Source organism: Dasypus novemcinctus, chromosome 15 (genome assembly GCF_030445035.2).
Source record: "Dasypus novemcinctus isolate mDasNov1 chromosome 15, mDasNov1.1.hap2, whole genome shotgun sequence".
Lineage (NCBI taxonomy): Eukaryota > Metazoa > Chordata > Mammalia > Cingulata > Dasypodidae > Dasypus > Dasypus novemcinctus.
In genome coordinates this window covers 16,705,772-16,727,663 of record NC_080687.1, presented here as the reverse complement: position 1 = coordinate 16,727,663, position 21,892 = coordinate 16,705,772, and the positions used below count along the sequence as shown (strand labels likewise).

Genomic DNA, 21,892 nt, shown 5'->3' with positions numbered 1-21,892 from the left:
TGGGCTACATCTCTAACATAGCAGAGGGAAGAGCATATGTAGAGGATAAAAGCTAAGCTAACATGGCACATCATATGTAGAATGACAAGAGAGGGAGAAAGCAAGTTTGTGTAGTGCTCAGACCACACAGGGCTTCTAGGCTATACTAAAGGACTGAGATTTTACCTATTAAGTGACAAAGTCATTTACTCAGTTTCCTGTAAATTTTCCAGAAGTATGGAGAAAAGAGGATAAATTAAAAAAATATTTAGGAGGCAAGATTGGAAAGATTTCTGCTGCATATGGAGGTTGGGAAGGGAAAAGAGAGAGAAGAGAGGGGTTCAAAGACACCTCCTGAGTTTCTAACTTGAGCAAGCTGGGTGAGAGGTGTCACTAAATGATACCAAGGATATAGGATGAGGGGAAAATGATGAGTTTAGTTGGGGACAAGTTGAATTCAAGGTAACTGAGAGATACAAAAGCAGGTGCCTGGATACTAGTTTGGATGATGCTCAGGAGAGTAGCCTGATCTGGAGACATTTTGAGAGTTATCAGTATACATGGAAGCTAAAACCAAAGAAGAGGAAGGAGAAAAGCAGTAAAGCAAGCCAAGGACAGACTGCTAAGAAGTACCAATGTGTAGTGGTCATGGGGAGGAGGAAAAGCAAATGACAGAAAGAGAGGGACAAAGAGCGCGAGAAGAGTGTATTTCAGAGGAGCCAAGAGAACTTGTGGCATGTGATTTGCCTGATGCTAAGTGAAGCCGGTATTTGGACAAATGGTAAGGTAATAGTTCTTACTTCCCTTTCATGATGTTCTAACTCCTGTAATTATGCAACTCTGTTCTTTTCCCTTCTTTTCTCTCTCAAATGCTTTTCTTTTTATCGTTAAACCTTATCTTTTAGTCCTGACTTCCCTGCTAGTCCTTTATTAATGAAGTCTGTTCTTTATACACTTTTGTCTGAATGGTAGGTTTAACTCTAATTTTCCTCCTGCAGCCTCCTTTTTATTCCTTTCTTCCTGACTTTGAAATGCATGCAAACTACATTATCTATCCTTGCAGCCCTCAATTATTGCTTCCAGTTCCTCATAAAGCATCTATCTATCTATCTATCTATCTATCTATCTATCTATCTATCTATCTATCTATCTATCTATCAAATCATCCTTTCCTCTATTTCTCACATGAATAGCCTTGGACTTTGCCTTAGGGGAAAAAAAAATCAAACTTTCTGCTGTGGACTTCCACTATCTGTTTAGTTTTCTAACAGTCCATTAGTAAGGGTCTAATCCCCAATCGACCAGAAATACTGGTTTTAATTCTTCTTCAAGAAATTCTGGAAATGTGTAATGTCCCTGTTCATTCTGAGAATATAAATAGACCTCCAGCTACGTTAACAGGGAGTGAGAACTATCCAAAGAGGAAACCATTGGGAGCAGACTGGTGGATTTATCTTCTTATTAAAAAGATGTGTAAAAAATAAGAGTGTGTGTAACTCAAAGTTGAAGAAAATTCAAAAGAAGTTACTGAAATCCTTCTCATTATCTTCTGAGAACAAATACCTATTTTATCCCCCTCATAGAAGAGGGCCAAAGGTGATAAAGAGATATAGATTTACAATCCTTTTCAGAGCCCAGAAGCACAGACTTCCAGATTTAGCTATACTTTTAACAGAATTTTCTGATTAGGAAGTGGTGGGACTACCCTCTCCTAACTTCCCATCTGCCAATATAGAAAACTGCTACACAGATTCTGCTGCTGTAAGCAGAGGCTGGATGGAGAGAACACTGGTATTAATTCCAGGAAGAAAACAAGGAACACCTACTAGATTTGTTTTGCTAGTGTGAAGAATTAAGACTGTACCTAAACAGTTTGGAAACTGGAATAACTTTCTACCGTCCTCTTCAAATCTTACTGTTGCTTTCAAAGCCTCCATAACCTCTTTTATATAATCTTTATCAGTACTATCTTTTTCATATCAAGAGAATATTTTAGTCTGCTTACTGCTCTTTGAAATCCCAACTCTCATATCATACTTTATGCCTCAAAAATACTACCTTTGATTTGTCATGTCGCTTCCCCACTTTCTTCAAAGTTTGTTAAGTCTTACCAATTATCTCCTGTAAGATACAGGAGTCCTCATTGCTCCTTTAGGATTGACTTGTCAGCTCCCTCATTCAAACTCACCCCATTCTAATCATCTAATTATTGGATTCCTAAGTTTAGGAGGATCTGGTTGAACTTTACCAGTTCAGAAGACAACTGATACTTAAGTTTGTCAAGCACTGGCAGGCAAAATGCAGGAAGGGGATACAGAAAAAGTCTGGTCTATTCAATAACTCTGGGACTTAGTAATTACTTTTGTCTAAGGGAAGATCCCTGGAATGGTCTTTTTAAAAGTTTCTGTACTCAGGCATTTGGCTCTGACCAAGCTAGTAAGAGCTGGGTCATTCTTATTTATTTTGTACTACATACTACACTAGAATGTGGGTATACAGTAGAGAGAACACAGAGCTGGTCCCCACCCTTCAGTTCAGAGGGGAGGATAGACAATAAGCAAGTAATAAAATATATCATTACAATTTGTTATAACTACCATAATGGAAACAAATAGAGTATTATGGTGAGCCAGATATGCTGGATGTCCTGGTGGTTGTAGAAAATATGTTCCATTTAAAAAGAATGGTTAGTTCATGTAAAATACAAATATGAGTGATATTGCATATATAAAACTGTTTTTACAAAATATAAATATGAATAAACTAGAGAGAAGCAAATAGAATAGCAGCTTTGTATGGTAGAGAAAGCATAGAGACTGAGAGGTGATGAGTTTAGTTTGGTTTATGTTTTTTGTGTTATTATTACTAGAATAATGAAAATGCTTTAAAAATTATTGAAGTGATGAATGCACAACTATATAAATATCATTGATTATACACTTGGATGGATTTATGCTTTATTAACATGTATCAATAAAACTGATTTGCTTAAAAAAAAGAAAAGAATGTTTAGGGAGAGCCTTTCAGATACTCAGGCCTCAAAGATGAGAAGTGGGGGCAGGGTTGCAGGCAAAAGAAAGACCTTGAGCTGGGAAATATTTTCATTTGTTCAAAAAATTGAAAGACGAGTGTGTGAGAAATGGATGGATTTCAATAACATGAGATGAAGCTAGAAAGATTATGAAAGTAAAGAGTTTAGACTTTATTATATTGCAACAGATTTTATTCTAATGCACTAGAGATTGCTATGCTTAGGAAGAACACTCTTGCTACCAAATAAAGAATAAGCTAGACAGGCAAAGAGTAGAAGAGGGAAGACCAGTTAGAATGTTATTACTGTAATGCAGAGGAGATATGACAATGACTTAGAATAGGACGGTTGTACAGAGATGGAGAGAAATGGTTGGATTCAAAATTCATTCTGAAGGTAGAAAAACTACTTAATATTTTTGATATACATATTTTTAAAACCATTCACTACCTCAACATCCAATAATATAGATTAGGTTTTTGTGTTTTTGAATTTTACATAAATGTAATCATCTAGTATACATTCTTTCATGATCTTTTGCTCAACAATAAGCTTGTATGATTCAACCATGTTGTTGCTTATAGGATATCCAAGTAGGAGTAGATATACAAATGTATAACTGAAAGGAGAGGATTGGGATGGAAGTTTGGAGGGTAGTGGCATTAGACAATATTCAAACATGGATCGTATCACTAGAGAGCATATGGAGGAAGAAGGTCCAGGAGTGGGCCCAACATTTTAGTAGGGGTTACAAACTTAGTAACATGATGGTTAAAAAGTTTTGAGTCTGAGTGGCCTTTGGTAGGGCATATGCTGTCTGGTTCACCAGAAGCTTCATCACCTTTCCTATCACACCCAGTCACTTCTTAGATGTGTACTATCTGCTGGCCCCTGTAAATATTTGAGTTTTAAATCCTTTTACGTCTTGGGTAGAGGAAGAGAGCCTGTGAAGGAGACAGAGAAGAAACAAACCAGATGGTAAGGAAAAAACCAAAACAATATTAAAAAAAAAAAACCCACAAGAAAGCATGGAGCATGTTGTGGTTTGAAACTGTATGTATCCTGGAAAATCATGTTCTTAAAGCTAATCCGTTCCTGTGGGTGTAAACATATTGTAAGTAAGACCTTTTGAATGGGTTACTTCAGTTAAGGCTTGGCCCAGGGTGGTTCTTAATCTTCTTACTGGAGTCCTTTATAAATAGGATGAATACGGAGAAAGAGCCACAGAAGCAAGAAGCTGAAAGCAACAGAAACTGGAAGAGAAGGGAGAGACCAACAGATGCCACCATGTTCCTTGTCATGTGACAGAGAAGTCCAGGATTGCTGGCAGCCACCCTTTGGGAAGAAAGCATCACCTGATGATGCCTTTGATTGTTCTCAACCTCAGAACTGTGTGTTTGTGAAATATATATCTAAAAATGATTAAAACGGGAAATGTTAGGTAATACATATATGGTAACTGTGGCAGTTTGAAGCTGGGTGGACCCGAGATTATCATGTCTTTAGAGCTAATTCATTCCTGTGCATGTAAACCTACCGTAGATGGGACCTTTTAATTAGATTCAGTTAGGGGACCTTCCTTTTGATTAGATCGTTCCAGTAGGGCATGGCCCAGGGTAGGTCTTAATCCTTTTACTTGGGTAAAAACATGCATAGCCACATAGAAAAAAATGGCAGAGACAGGGAAACCCTACTCTAAGAGGCTGAGAGGTCCCAGAGGCTGGAGGCTGGAGTCAGCAGAGCACAGAGGCATGGAAGGAAGACCTGGAGAGGCTCAAAGAGATGAGATCCAGAGGAGGGAGGAGAGACGCCATATGCCTGATCATCTAAAACTGAGCCTGGGGAGAAAGTAAGCCTGGAGGACAAGGCAGAGACCAGCACAGCTGCTCTTATGCCCTTTCATGGGCCTGACTGTCCACAGCTGAAACTTGGTGAGACAGCATCTCTCTCTTTTTTTTAAAAAGATTTATTTATTTATCTGTCCCCATCCCCCCATTGTTTTATGCTACTATCTCTGTTTTTTTTTAGGAGGCACCAGGAACTGAACCTGGTACCTTCCATGTGGGAGGGAGGCAGCTAATCACTTCAGCTACCTCCACTCCCTGCTTGTTGTGTCTCTCATTATGTTTCCTAGTTGTGTCATCTTGTTGTATCAGCTCACTGCACCAGCTCGTCGAGTCAGCTTGCTGTCTTGCTTGGCTTCTTCGGAGGCACCAGGAATGGAACCTGGGACCTCCCGTGTGGTAGGAAGGCACCCAAATGCTTCGGCTACATCCATTTCCCAAGAGGCAGCATCTCTTGATGATGCCTTGATGTGGACACTTCCATGACCTCAGAACTGTTAATCTTTTAATCTAATAAATTCCCATTATCAAAGCCAACTCATTTCTGGTATATTACTTTTAACAAACTACTATAGTAACAGAATAAAAATTTTTTAAAACATAATTTTTAAATCAATGTTTCATAATCATTATATTGAAGACAGAAGTTTTCATAGTAATTTCATGAGATTTACATTCTCAACATTTGTTTTTAAGTGACAATAAGTATGTCATGTAACATTTCATAGAGAAGGAAAATAAAACATAGTAATGTTGGCATCTGAACCCCAAAAAGGAAATATTGCTTATCAAATAGCTTATTTGTTAATAATTACCAATTGTGGCCCCCACTTCTTAATTCCCCAAATCTGTCTTCAGACCACAGAAAAGATTATCAGTTATTAATTTATTGTCAGCTTCAGATGAACATTTTTCTATACTTGTCAAATATAGACTTGTTTTTAGATAAAAAGGACCAGGGGAGATCCTTTGCCTATATGTAAAATAGTATGAACATATATAAATATATTTGAATGATATTTACCGAAGTGAAATTTTTGTCTTATGTTTGTCTGGGAATACTATTTGGCTTGAATTAGGGAATGCATTTATGAACTGTATTGACTGGCTATATGTGACTTTGGGCAGGCTACTTAACCTCCTTGTGCTTCAGTTATCTCATCTGCAGAACAGGAATACCGAATAACAGTACCTTCCTCAGAGGACTGTTGTGAGAATTAAATGTATTACTACATGTAAAGAGCTCAGTATGGGATCTGAGGCACAGGAATCCCCCAATAAATATCTGTAATTATTAGTGCCATTATTGATTACATGCACTTATTTTGAAGGCATTAAAAGCACATACTGCTACTTATCCTTTCTATTGCCAATTATTCCACTTGTGCTCTCAAGACAATCCTTTCTCATATTTTCCAGGATTTTGAGCTATTTGTACTTTCTTTCTGCTACAGTTTTCATCTTTCTCTCTCAAAAGCATGAAATAGGCTCAAGTCTCTCCATCAAAACAAAAACCAGGGAAGCAGATTTGGCCCAACGGATAGGGAGTCCACCTACCATGTGGGAGGTTCAAGGTTCAAACCCAGGGCCTCTTGACCCATGTGGTGAGCTGACCCATGCGCAGTGCTGATGCATGCAAGGAGTGCCCTGCCATGCAGGGGTGTCCCCCACATAGGGGAGTCCCACGCACAAGGAGTGCACCCCATAAGGAGAGCTACCCAGGGCGAAAAAGTGCAGCCTGCCCAGGAATGGCGCCACACACATGGAGAGCTGATGCAGCAAGATGACGCAACAAAAAGAAACACAGATTCCAGGTGCCGCAGACATGGAAGAACACACAGTGAATGAACACAGAACACACAGTGAATGGACACAGAGAGCAGACAACTGGGGGAGGGGAGGGGAAGGGGAGAGAAATAAATAAAAACAAAAACAAAAACCAACATTCCCTTGACCTTTTTTTTCAATTTTTTTGGTCTTTATCTTTTTAATGTTACATTCAAAAAATATGAGGTCCCCTATACCCCCTACTCCCTACTTCCCCCCATAACAACAACCTCCTCCATCATCATGAGACATTCATTGCACTTGGTGAATACATCTCTGAGCACTGCTGCACCTCATGGTCAATGGTCCACACCATAGCCCACACTCTCCCACAGTCCACCCAGTGGGCCATACAATGTCTGGTAACTGTCCCTGCAGCACCACCCAGGACAACTCCAACCACCGAAAATGCCCCACATCACATCTCTTCCTCCCACTCCCTACTCCCAGCAGTCACCATGGCCACTTTCTTCACACCAATTCCACATTTTCTTCGATTACTAATCACAATAGTTACTTATTAGTAAGTTCACTCTAATCCATTCTCTATTCCTCCATCCTGTGGACTCTAGAATGGCCGTGTCCACTCCACATCTATATCAAGAGGGGGCTTAGATTCCACATGGATGCTGGTTGCAATTCTCCTGCTTTCAGTTGTAGGTACCCTTGACTTTTTAGTTCTTCCCCTGCCACTGCCCTCTGTTCTCTCTATTCACACCTACATCTCTTGGGTGTACTTAATACCATGTTACTACTCATTTCTCGATGCTTTACAAACTGTCTTCATATCTTATTACATCGTTGAATCTGTGCTTACTAAAGTGTCACAAACTTGCCACTGAAATTAATTAGTGGATAATTCTCATTCGACCCCTGAATTTACTTGATCTTTAAATATTTGATAACTCCCTTTCTTTAGCATTTTCTCCACCTGGCTTCTGTGATAACACTCTACTAGTTTTCCTCTGTTTTTCTGATCACCCTTCCTTAGTCTTCTTCATGGGCATTTCTTCTCTCTTTTTTTTAAAAAGATTTATTTATTTCTCTCTCCCCCCCCCACCCCAGTTGTCTGTTCTCTGTGTCTATTTGCTGCATCTTCTTTGTCAGCTTCTGTTGTTGTCAGCGGCACGAGAATCTGTGTTTCTCTTTGTTGCGTCATCTTGTTGTGTCAGTTCTCTGTGTGTGCGGCACCATTCCTGGGCTTTTCACGCTGGATGACTCTCCTTACATGGCGCACTCCTTGTGCGTGGGGCTCCCCCATGAGGGGGACACCCCTGTGTGGCAGGGTACTCCTTGCGTGCATCAGCACTGCGCATGGGCCAGCTCCACACAGGTCAAGGAGGCCCGGGGTTTGAACCGCAGACCTTCCATGTAGTAGACGGACGCCCTAACCTCTGGGCCAAGTCTGCCGCCCATTTCTTCTCTTTTAATCCCTAAGTGTTGGTGCTCCTCTGGATTCTCTTTGAGGCCTTCTTCTTACCATAGATACTATGCCTCATTCCCTTTCTAGTTTCAGTTAACACTGATGTTTTAATAATTTGTGTGTAATTGTTGAAAGAGTTTGAGAAAGGCAATTTCTCCTTAAACATATATTAAATGATTACATTCTCCAGGAAAATTCTCTACTGTTTATTTTATAATGTACAGTTACAAATCTCATACCTTAATTCCTTTGGTTAAATAAAACACTTAAGTAGAAATTTAAAAATGAATCAAAATTACCTTTATCACCAAGGTCTCTAAAAAAGGTTGATCCACAATGAGCTTTTCTGATTCCTCCCAGCACGTCCTCGATATCCTTTGAATACACACATTAAAATCTTTCAATTTACCATTTTTTCTTAGCAAAAGAAGAAAGGAAAGGAAAAAACACATTGCTTACCTTTTTTGTCAGCTTCCTGACTGAACTTTTACCTACAGGAAGGAAGAAACATTATTTAGAACCCATATTTCTTGGTTGTACTAGTAAAACACAACTTACATTAAGAAAGAAAAACACTTAAAAAAAACAAAAACAAATATTTATAAAAATAAAGTTTGGGCAATTTTAGCTAATATTTTTAAACTAAAATTATGAACCAGATAAATCTGAGTCTAAACCCAAAGATAACAGTTTTTTTTTTTTGCAAGACCTCGTTTCAATTTTACTCATCCTATCTCATGCATATGCAGTCATATAACCATCTTTGACTTATACCTTTTCACATCCTAAACTCTTGTCAAACATGATTCTTTCCTTCATATGATTATACCCACAGAATAACCAATGGAATACTGAATTCCCATTCTGGTGAGTCCTCCTACATTCTCTCATTGAGTGGCAAGAATCTCTAGAGTACATGGGTAGTGCCTTGCAAAGGAGGACAAACCAATATGGCAGGCCGTTGATATTGATGCTTGTAGTTATGAACCTTGTTCTTGTGAAATTCAAACTTAGCCTAGTAATATATATTGCCTTAGAGTTACCTCCTGCAATCCACCTTGTTGCTCAAATACTGTCTCTCTCTAAGCCAAACTCTGCATATAAATTCACTACATAACCATCAAAGAGGGTCATGACTCCCAGGGATGAGCCTCCCTGGCACTGAGGGATTATTACCAAGAGCCAACTAGTGATGCATTTGGAAAAACACCTATACCTTCAGGGGGAAATATTAAATACAAATGAGTTGTTATGGCTAAAAGCTTTCAAAATGAGTTGGGAGGTCATACCAGAGGTTATGCTTATGCATGTCTCTGTAGGAACTCATTGACTGCCACAGTAAACATGTCTCCAACAGGGGTACTCCTGAGAACTCTAGAGACATCTGGACACTATAAGCAGGGCAGGCAACCCCAGGAAATCAGCACACTGTTGGTGGGCCTTACCTTGGAATATATGATACTTATCTCTCTAATGTATCAGAATTACATTCCTTTATAATTTTTCTATACATGGTTCTTCTGCCCCATTTATTTGAATCTATAATTAGCACTATACCCATTAAATATGTCCCAGAGACCTAAATCTTCCAGCTGTTCATATGCTGGTTGAGCCCTGAATCTCAGCAGAGTTGTAGCCAACACCTCCTCTCCAGTTCATCAGACTTTCCAGGACAACTAACGAAAGGATAATGATGGACAGCACCCATAAAAAAAAAAAGAGTATCTGCAACTGCAAGCAGAACAGTTCCATCCATCTGCTTCACAGGATCTAAGACCCCTCTCAAGTGGAAGCACATTGGCATCACCATCCCCAAATCCTCGAGATTAAGGAATGAACAAACATAAGGGGGGAATGCAACAATGGATTAAAGTAGACTTATTATTATTCTAATAATGGAAGAACTTGTAACACTGATATAAAGACAGTGGTCACCAGAGGTTCTGAGGGAAGGGAGAGGGAATAACAGGTCTAACACAGAGCATTTTGGGGACACCGGAATTGTTCTGCATTATGCTGCAAAGCTGGATACAAGCCATTATCCATTTTGTCAAAACCTATAAAATTGTGCAGTACAAAGTGAAAACTACAGATCCTCCTAGTAGTAATGCTTCAATATGTGTTCATCAATTGTAACAAATGTACCACACTTATGAAATGTTGTTAATGGGGGAAAGGGGAGGGGGCAGGGATGGGTTATATGGGAATCACCTATATTTCTGATATAATATCTATGTAATCCAAAGCTCCTTTAGAAATAAAGTTTCCTTTTGATTTCATTGGTTTTTAATAAACATTCATGTTTTAGAAAGCTACCCTTTTCAACCTTGAAAAGTTATCTTAATCTTACATCAGTCAAATTTAAGAAGCTAGTCAACACGACTGTCCATTCTAAAGCAACGTACTTTTTTAAAAAAGATTTATTTCTCTCCCCTTCCCCCCTGCTCCCAGCCCCAGTTGTCTGTTCTCTGTGTCTATTTGCTGCGTGTGCTTTGTCTGCTTCTGTTGTTGTCAGCAGCACGGGAATCTGTGTTTCTTTTTGTTGTGTCATCTTGTTGTGTCAGCTCTACGTGTGTGTGGCGCCATTCCTGGGCAGGCTGCACTTTCTTTCACACTGGGCTCCCCTACATGGGGGACACCCCTGCGTGGCATGGCACTCCTTGTGTGCATCAGCACTGTGCATGGGCCAGCTCCACAGGGGTCAAGGAGGCCTGGGGTTTGAACCGTGGACCTCCCATGTGGTAGACGGATGCCCTAACCACTGGGCCAAGTCCACTTCCCACAGTGTACTTTTAATAATTTCCTATTGGGTAACAATTTCAGGTTTACAACCATGTTCTTTACTGTCTATATCACTTTCTTCCTATCCGCCATAACTGTGAAGCAATCGTTTGTGTTTGTTGTTCTTGTTGGGGCATATTCTGATCAGGCATTTTATACATCAAGTTTTGTTCATTTAGTTTCTCACAAAAACCACTGCCTCACAAACATCCCTTCTTGCTCTCAGGATCATCTCATCTATGAAGTTCCTCATAATTATATAGTCTTTGAAGATTCAAGGGACAGATTCAAAGTAAACGAGTGCTTTTAGATGTCTTTTCTGGAATTTGGGCTACTTATTTTGGACTGAAAATCTACTAGGGACAAATTCTATTATCTGGTGTTAATAAATTGTCAAGTATAATTTCAAATTATTAGTCAAACATTAGTTCTGAATATTATGATTTTCCCTTTTGTTAGGCAGAAATAAAATTTATAAAGTAATTTTTAGAAATCTTTATGACCATGTATATAAGCTTAGGTGTTACTAATTTGGGATAATTTTTATTATGTGAAAAACTATTATGTGTCATCCAATAACAAAGAACTTTAGATTCTAATGTCAGGTGCTGTTTTATTAGGAGATGATCAAATAGACAAGTTACTATTTAATTTATAAAACTGTGTGAATGTGCATTCAGAAATATGGAGTAATGTAATACTGAAAACAAACCCCAGAGAGTTGTAATGTATGTATTTTACCTATCTTTGTATATTTTATTAAGTTAAAAAAAACAATAAACTCATTGCAATTCACATGCCTTACAATGCTTTTCTTAAAGCTATGTTACAAATTATTCATTACCATGTGCACTTTTACTTTTAAACAATTATGGTTAGACTGATCAGTTTATTTATTTTTTATTTTCAGATCAGTTTTTTAAAAAGAGATTAATCCTTGTACCCAACTCAAAAAGTATTAGAAAGTAACAATGTATACTTGGTAGGTAGAAGATGACCAGGTACTTCTTTATAGATGCTTTCTAAGGTTTTCTTAGAAATAAGTTTATCGAGGGGTTTTTATATCTGCTTCATAGCCAGTTTCCTTTTTAGTAATTATATCTTTTCAAAAAATTGTGTGCTTAATGAAAACAAAATCTTTACTTGAAACGGAATAAGGAGAGGGTTACTGTTGTATTTTGTTCTCATGGTATGGATTTTATTGGTTTAGTTGTTTGGCAACCAGACTTCTAGCTGTGGGGAAATAGAAGTTACCCTCTCCTTATTCAAAATGGAGAAATCATGTACTTAGTGCAACTTACCTTGTAAATAACATTTTTCAAAAAGGAATCTATGATTAGAAAATGATAATGGATTAGCTTTTCTTTGTAGAAAGTTTAGAAGCACCTTTTTTTGTTAGAGATTTATTTATTTCTCCCCCCTCTCTCTACTGTAGGCACTGTGTGTCCATTCGCTGTGTGTTCTTCTGTGTCTGCTTGTATTCTCATTAGGTGGCTCCAAGAACTGATCCTGGGGACCTTCCAGAGTGGGAAAGAGGCGATCATTCTCTTGTGCGACCTCAGCTCCCTGATCTGCTGCATCCCTTACTGTCTCTCCTCTGTGTCTCTTTCTGTTGTACCATCTTACTGCACCAGTTCTCCGCGTGTGCTAGCACTCCTGCGTGGGGCAGGTACTCTGCACAGACCAGCACTCTGCGTGGGCCAGCACTCCATGTGGGCCGGCTTGCCACATAGGCCAGTGTGCCTTCACCAGGAGGCCCTAGGCATCGAACCCTTGACCTCCTATATGGTAGACGGGAGCCCAATTGCTTGAGCCACATCCACTTCCCAAAGCCACTTTTTTACACAAAATGCCTTTTCAGATTAAAAACTTTAAAAAGACAAGGTAGGTACTAGTAGTGAACACCTATTCTTCCTTGCCTTCTTTTCTCCTAATTTAATGCAGTTTTCCCTAAATAAAAGTAGGGGTTGTGGAGTTTCAAACCCACAGAAAACCCTGGGTTTTTTCAGTAGATGGTCTTTGTACCCAGGCATAGCTACTTTTATGCTGCTTGTTCATGGACCAGAGCAACAAAATAAGAGGTCCATGACCTGATCTCCTGCCTGAATCTGAAGCGCCATGAAACCTTGTCCTTCTGACAACAATAACCACACCAGGCCACATTAAATACACCCAAATATTTTGGGGCCACATTTTTCTATCTGCAAATCATTATGTTTGTTTGTTAATATTTATTGGGGTGGGGAGCAGAAAGGGGACTCTGGCCTCTCTCTTTGGCCAGTTCTACACTCATATGCATAAATATTTAGTCTCATTACTTTCATAACTAGTTCATATATGTTCATGCACTTATATATGGAAATAACAAAATGGGGTAAAAAACTTAACAGCAAATAAGGCAGACGTGGAAATAATGAAATGAGTGAAAAAAACAGCAGCAACTAAAGCAGATCTAGGGTTGAGGCTGTGATGTTTCACTGTACAAGTAAGAAAGAATGGAAAATACATTATGGTTTTTTTTGTCAGTTTTTTTTTTGTCAGGGCAAGTTACAGATCTTCAAGCATTATGATGGAATTCTGGCTCAAGTACTAGAATGTTTTATAGGTCTCCACCTATTCTAGAGATTCTACCATGTGTTTTTCACTATTTACAGAGGATTTATGAAGTAAAAACACATCATTTATGAAGTACAAGCATATCTTGTTACAGGTGAAAAACATTTTTAATACTTAAAATAAGTATAACTGCATTAATAAATATTAAGTTTTGTTACAGGTCAAATAAATCTTTGCCTCTGGCCAAAATAAAGTTATTTGATGATTATAAGGTATAACACATTACCAAAAGTACCTAATGAAATTTCATATTGCTGGAGGTTAAATGTTCTTTTGATACATAAAAAAAAAATAGACAATAGAGACATTTCCATCATTTCATATCTTTTTCATAAATATGTGGAACTTGGCATCAGTGTTAGAATTAGCACTCCAATACTTGCATATACTTAGTTACAGCTATCATGGAAACCAAGGCAGAAAATGACACATTAGTAAAACAACTAAGCCCCCAATACACAAATAAAAGTATATATTATACACTGATAAATGTGGTAACTGGAGAAAAATAAGGGGGCAAATTCAACAAAGCACATGTATTATTTATTTTTGCTGGAATATTTAAATAGTGAGTGCAAGAGCTCTCCTCTGGTTGGTATTTTTTCCTGGAGGAAAACAAATGACGATCTCTTAAGTTGCCTAAAACTAGCCTACTTGCCAACTTTGCAAGGGTCTTGAAACAGATTTAACTTGTTCTGGAAGAATAAAATAAGAAATCTGACTTCAAATTCAAGCATTATAAGAATATTATACACAACAAATTAAGTAATTAGAGTTTAAAAACTAATAAAATGGAGATGTACAGCAGCTAAGAAAATATATAATAGAGGGACATAATATAGCATGGAGTTAAGCAGAGAAAGCTACTGCAAATAAGAGATGTTTAAGGTAAGATCTGCAGTACTACAACTTAGTCCAGGAAAGTGGGATTAAAAGCATTCCAATTAGAAAAGTAGCATGTGAATCAGTTCTGAGATGGGAAGGTCTCAGAATGGTCTAAGGACAGACATTAAGCCCTATAAGTGTCTCCTACTGTGATGAGAGGGAGGGAGAGAACAAGTGGCATCAAGAAGCTGCAGTAGTCCTTATCTATTGACTTCTATTTTCTCTACGAGTAAGCAATAAGGTCATGAGCTAGAGTGTGGGGGAAGGTGTAAGAAATTTAGCATAATGCATCTGAGATTCCTAGTTTAAAGAAACAATACCCTTGACCTTGATAGACTCACTTATTAGTTCTAGCAGCTTTATCATTTGTCGATTCTTTGGGATTTTCTGTATGAATAATTATGCTCTATTTTTTACATATATATTTTCTTTTATTATTTTATTTCTCTCCCTACTTCATTGTCTGCTCTCTGTGTCCATTCACTATGTGTTCTTCTGTGTCTGCTTGTATTCTCATTAGGCGGCTCTGGGAACCGATCCTGGGACCTTCCAGAGTGGGATAGAGGGGATCATTCTCTTGTGCAACCTCAGCTCCCTGATCTGCTTCGTCTCTTATTCTCTCTCCTCTGTGTCTCTTTTTGTTGTGTCATCTCATTGTGCCAGCTCTCCGCGTGGGCCTGCACTCCCAGATGAAGCAGTACTCTGCGCTGGGCAGCACTCCTGAGCAAGGCAGCACTCCACATAGGCCAGCTTGCCTTCACCAGGAGACCCTGGGCATTGAACTCTGAACCTCCGATATGGTAGACGGGAGCCCAATTGCTTGAGCTATGTCCATTTCCCTCCCTATTTAATGATTTATTTTCTAAACATTTGAGGCATGCTCTTTGAACTCATGCATGCTTCCAAAGAACAAAAATACTTATGTAACCAAAGAAATAATTGTTAATGTAAGCAGTAGTTTTGTCTCTACAACTAGAATGAAGTCTCTCTGAGGGCAGAGCTCATATCTTATTAATTGGCTATATTCTGGAAGGTCTGTATTAAGCATTAAATATCAGACTGATCTGAGCTGCTTGAGGAATCAGGGTTATATGTATCTAAAAACCCCCAAAAAACCAGATATCAAAACAGCAAGGAATTAAGAATCCTTCATATCAGAAATACACTACAGAATGAATTTGGGAACATAATAAAATGTTTCAACTGTGAAAGGGGATAGGTTGGATGGACTACACTTTTTGGCACTAGTGAATAAATCTTTTAGGCTAATGCTTCTTGATGCCACACTCAAACAGTACAAATTTGTGTTGATAAATGACCTTTTAAAAATAAGAGCAAACAGTTCTTCCAGCTTATTATAAATACCACAGAAAGTGAACCAGAAGTCATGTGTATATAAACACAAGAAAAGGGAATCCAAGTCTATTTTTCTCTTGGCAACTTGAATAATTTTAGAATTAAATGCTTTAATTTATCTACTTTTACTTTGTTTTGTTTTATAGAAATTCCCTCAAGTAGGATTCAACTGGATGGAATTCCAAAGAATCTTATATTCAGAATTATTTTATACATGTTAGAAGAAGAGTAATAAAAACATGCTTTGGGCTTTAAACTCATATTTTATCACAGCTCTGATTATCATATCCCTTTATTTTCATGATTCCTTTTTATATTATTCAGAGGAAAAAGAGTGCTCCCGTGACAGGAACAATGAATAATTTGTTTATAGGCACAAAAATGTCTGCAGAATATAAGGAAAGAAGGGAAGGCATCCTTCCTGAGTATCCTTTCAGAGAAGTCCAGTCTTAAAAATACGTTTTAAGATATGTGTGATATTGCAGTATGGCAATTAGAAACCTCTTTCTGGGCTCATTCTTGGAGGAAAGTGTGTGTGTGTATGTGTTTAGAACAAAGCCCAGAGAGCAGAAAATATATAGAGATATTGGAGAACTTGAGACTTTTGAATGATGTTTAATGTGTGAGCAAAGTAAGCTTCTGGTACAGGTCCACCAGACCTGTTCATTTTTGGCTTGACTGGAGAAATGGGATAATGGGGCTTCTTGGTGAGTCCTTGGAGGCCTACACAGCTAATTTTTTTGAAAATGAATTTATTACTAATCTATGCTTCTAAAACTTCTGATACTATAAGCAGCTGGATCTCATGAATCAGTACACTATCCTGTTAGAAGTGTACTAGATGAATGTTTTGGTTTACATACCTGCTGAGATCTGTAGTGAGTTCTCTGATATTAGAAAAATAAGAACCAGGTTCTATTATTTTGGCATCATTCTTCATTTATTTTTCCCCCTAAAATATGATATTTAAACATTCTATTTTCAATTAGGAAAAAGGATTGGTATTTTTTAACTTAATAATTTTTACAGCTTTATTAAGAGGTATTTCATGTCCCATAAAATTCATCCATTTAAACTGTATAGTTTAGTGGCTTTTAGTATATTCACAGAATTGTACAACTACTCCCATAATCTAATTTCTGAATATTTCTGTCACCTCTAAGTAATCTACTTTCTATCTCAATTGATTTTCCTATTCTGGATATTTAATATAAATGTAATCAACAATGTGTGGTCTTCTGTAAATGGCAATTTTCACTAAGCATTATGCTTTCAAGATTCACCCATGCGTAGCATGTTTCAGTACTTCATTCATTTTTTATTACCAAATAAAATCATTTGTATGGATATATTTTGTTATCCATTCATCTTTAGATATTTAGGCTATTATGAATAATGCTGCTATGAACATTTGTGTACAAGCCATTGTGAAGACATGTTTTTCATTTCTCTTGGGTATATACCTAGGAGTGGGTCATATGGTAACTATGTTTAACATTTTGAGAAACTGCCAAACTGTTTTCCAAAGTGGCTACGCATTCCTACCACCAGTGTATAAAGGTTCCAATTTCACCAAATCTTTGTTAAAAAAACCCGAGTTTATTGACTGTCAGAGATTGGTATTTAAATGGCAGAGTTTTGAAGCATAACTTTAAACAAAAGGAAATTCAAAACAACCTGATATCACGATGGTCTCTGTAAGACAGCACTGTCATGGGTGCCCCAACTACAAAACTGATGGCAAAGACACATACTTCAAACACAACTAACAAATCAGTAGGAAGCACGAGAAGTCAGATTAATTAAGAACATGGCATTCTAAGAAGAGTATTCAAATGTAGGTTTTATTATTGTGGAGATGTAAATGAGCTTAAACACCTCTGAGGAAGAAAACCTACAGCAACAACTGTGTTCAACTATTAGTGACCCTAATCCTGATTCTTACCCTAAGCGTAACACTAAGCCTAATAACCACATTTAAAAACCAATGAAGCAATGGAACAGCAACAATCCCCCAAGTGCAATGGCAAAGACCAATAAAGATGGATGGTCCAACAATAAGCCCTTGATACTGATGGATACGATCATAAGTTTGTATGCCTGAAATATGAACTACACCTAGAGGCGCAGGGGGCCTAAGAGTTACCTTCTGAGAGCCTCTATGTTGCTAAAATGCGGCCACTCTCTAAGCCAAACTCAGCATGGGACATTAATCCCAGGGATGAGCCTCCCTGGCACTGAGGGATTTCTACCAAGCACCAGCTGATGATGTAACTAGAAAAAGACCTTCAATAAAGGGGTCAACTCAGACCAGCAAAATATTTCAGCCTACATGTAATATCAGGTGTTAAAAACTGCTTTTTGACTTTGGGTAAAAGGGGGAAATGGAAAGGACAAATGAGTTTATATGGTTATGAGTCTCCAAAAAAGAGCTGGGAGGTCATCAGAGGAGTAACGCTTACACATGCCTCAGCAGGGTACCGGAGACAGCCAAAGTAGATAGAAACCCAGGTACTGGTTCTGCTGAGGGCTACAGAGACCCTCAGGTTCTACGGTCATGACAGATGACTCTGGAGTTCAGTGCCATGTCAGTTGGCCCTCCTTTAGAGTTTGTGTTTCTGAGTGTTATAGAGTTGGACTCAGATGTGACCTTTCTACATATGCCTCTTCTGTTACTTTTACTGGACCTGTGGTTGGCATTGGGGTTGGTGTATACTCAGGAGACCTGAATCTCTGGACTGTCCATGTGACAGCCAGGCCCTGAGCCTCAGAAGACTTGCAACTCCTACCCTCTGGTTTATTGGACTTACCCCAGCCATCTAACAGGGAGGTGAAAAAGGGCAATCACCACACCAGGGAACCAAGAGTGCCTACAACTGCAAGCAGGAGAACTGCATCTATCATCCATGTGGAATCTAAGCCCCTCTTGATGTAGAGGGGGACCAGACATAACCATCCCGGGGTCCACAGGATGGAGGAATAGACTATGGAGTAGACTGGACTTACTGGTGTTCTGCTGTGTGATTAGTAATGGAAGAAATTGTAGCACTGATGTGGAGAAAGTAGCCACGGTAGCTGCTGAGGGTAGGGAGAGGGAAGGGGAGATATGATGTGGGGGCATTCTCAGGATTTGGAGTTGTCCTGGGTGGTGCTGCAAGGATAGATGCTGGACATTGTGTGTCCTGCCATGGCCCACTGGGTGGACTAGGGGCGAGTGCAGACTACAATGTAGACCATTGTCCATGCAGTGCAGCAGTGCTTCAAAATGTATTCACCAGGTGCAGTGAATGACCCATGATGATGGAAGAGGTTGTTGATGTGGAAGGAGTGGGGTGAGGGGGGTTGGTGGTAGATGGGGACCTCATGTTTTTTGAATGTAACATTTACAAGAAAATAAAGAAGAAAAGAAAAACCAATGAAGCAAATATTCTGGGTAATCCATCAAAATATTTTCACTGAAAAAAAAAGAAAAAAGAAAAGAAACTGGAACCAAAATAACTAAATAGGTAAATTAAAAAGTCTTCTTGGGAAGCGGACTTGGCCCAGTGGTTAGGGCGTCCGCCTACCACATGGGAGGTCCGCGGTTCAAACCCCCGGCCTCCTTGACCTGTGTGGAGCTGGCCCATGTGCAGTGCTGACATGCTCAAGGAGTGCCGTGCCACGCAGCGGTGTCCCCGCATAGGGGAGCTCCACGTGCAAGAAGTGCGCCCCGTAAGGAGAGCCGCCCAGCGCGAAAGAAAGTTCAGCCTGCCCAGGAATGGCGCCGCACACACGGAGAGCTGACACAACAAAAAGAAATACAGATTCCCGTGCCACTGACAATAACAGAAGTGGACAAAGAAAAACACGCAGCAAACAGACACAGAGAACAGACAACTGGAGAGGGGGAGGGGAAAAAAAAAAGTCTTCTCAACAAATGATGCTTGGACAACCAAATATCCACAGGCAAAAGAATGAATTTGAACCCCTACCTCACACTATATGTAAAAATTAACTCAAAACAGATGAAAGACCTAAAAGAACTAGAAAACTCTCAGAAGAAAACATAGGTATAAATCTCATGACTGTGGGCTAGCAAACAGTTTCTTCAGTATGCAACCAAAAAACACACGGAACCAAAGGAAAAGCATAAACTTGACTTAACCAAAATTATAAAAAACTTTTGTGTCTAAAAGGACACTGTTTTGGTTTTCTGGGCTGCTCAGAAAATACAACGCAAAGGGATGGCTTAAAATATGGGAATTTATTGGCTTATGATTTTGAGGCCAGGAAAAAGTCCAAATCAAGGGATCATCAGGATGATGCTTTTTCCTTGAAGACTGTGGCATTCTGTGGCTGGCTGCTGGCAATCCTTGGTCCTTAACTAGTCACTTGGCAAGGCACATGGTGGCATCTCTGGTCTGTCCCTTCCCTTCTGGATTCTGTTGATGTTCAGCTTCTGGCTTCTCCCTCTGGATTTTTTTTTTTGTGTCTGAATTTTATAAAATTTAAATTTATATAATTGTAAAAGACTCCAATAATAGTTAATTAAGTCCCATCCTGATTAAGGAGGATCACACCTTAACGAAGTAGCCTCATCAAAACACCCTACTTACAAAGGGTTCACACACACAGAAATGTAATTAATAACACTGAATTACATATTTGAAGGTGGTTAAAATGGGAACTTTTATGTTGTATATGTTACAACAATAAAAATAAAAAAATAAAGGGAGGTAGTCTAAAGCCAAAGGTCATGTTTTTGTACTATAAACAAAGGAATGTAAATTTTAAAATTTCAGCAATGCTTTAAGAGGAGAAATTCAAATAGAAGAAGTAAATTTGATGCATTCTATACCATAGTTTTGAGTTAATAAGACACAGACAGGTTTAAAAACATGTTTAAAAGATACTTGGAAAATGAACTGAGTGTCTGAACTAAACCTGAATATTGCTTTGTCTGTTTCCTCATTCTAGGAAGATGGAGCAAAAGTATATTTTCTTTTAATTAATTTAGTGATAGTGAGAAAGGAATTGAAAAAGAGGTTTTTCCTTAAAGGTAATGAAATAAAACATTTTTCAATAAGACATGACATTTTAAGAGTCCATATAAATAGTGAAAAATAATATATACATTTATGTGTATATAAATGGATTCAGAAGTACTAGGAGGCAAATGTTTCAGGATGATAGCCTTCATTAAGGCTCATTTGCACCTTAAAAACACCAACAACTATTTTGGTGATGCTCTTTCAGAATTTATAACAAATGTTGCACAACAATGCAAGGTGGTGGTGGTGGTGGTTGGTGGGGTGATCTATGAGGATATGCACGCTTCTTTTTAAGTTTACAACTTTTACATACATTATGTATGTTCATGTATGAATGATATACTTCAATACATTTTTTAAAATAAAAAAACCCACAACCCAACAACTACCAAGGTAATCTTATATTAATGTTTGATTTTTCCTTGTGTTCAACTCTAAGATAAGAATGACATATTTTGTAAAAGCTGGTGGTTTGAGTACTCATTTTTCTGACTAAATTTTCAATGACAAGGAAAGTGTTTTGTTTGCTAAAGGCTGCCAATGCAAAAACCAAAAATGGGTTGGCGGTTTTAACGGGAATTTATTATAGTCAAATCTTACAGCTCTGAGACTGGGAAAATGTCCAAATCAAGGCATTCTGAGAGATGCTCTGTCTCACCAAAGGCTGCTTTGCTGATCCTGGATTCCTGCCACATGGCAAGGCAAAATGGTGGCCTGTCTCTCTTTCTCCTCTAGACTCTCTTGATTTCCTGGGTTCAGCTGTGGGTGATATGCTCATCTCTCCCCAGGCCTCATCTCTTCAACTTTGGGGTGCTCCGCTGATTCCAGCATCTGGCCTCTCTCTCAGCCTCTCAGGGTTTCTCTGGCTTTCAGCAGCTGTAGATGATCCTGGAGTCCTTTTTCACACGGCAGAGTAAAAATGGCAGCTGTCTTTCTCTGTGTTCTTTTCTGTTTATATACGACTGCAGTAAAAGGATTAGGACCCCTTTGGGTCCTGAAATATAATCAAAGGCCCTTAACTAGAGTGATCTAATCTAAGGTGATCCAATCAAAAGGTACCACATAAAATAGGCTTACATGCATAGCAATGGGTTAGCTTAAGAATATACTTTCCTGGGGT

At 38.6% G+C, this 21,892-nt stretch overlaps 1 protein-coding gene across 1 annotated transcript in view; it reads right to left on the bottom strand.

Annotated features, from left to right (window-relative positions):
* The window catches only part of MICU2 (mitochondrial calcium uptake 2), a 129,080-nt gene that overhangs the window by 62,200 nt on the left and 44,988 nt on the right, over positions 1-21,892 (bottom strand). The window contains exons 3-4 of the mRNA XM_004467547.4: positions 8,564-8,595; positions 8,404-8,479 (exon numbers count right to left, since the gene is read on the bottom strand). Coding sequence (XP_004467604.1) covers positions 8,404-8,479; positions 8,564-8,595 — 108 coding nt within the window. The remainder of the gene's footprint in view (positions 1-8,403; positions 8,480-8,563; positions 8,596-21,892) is intronic.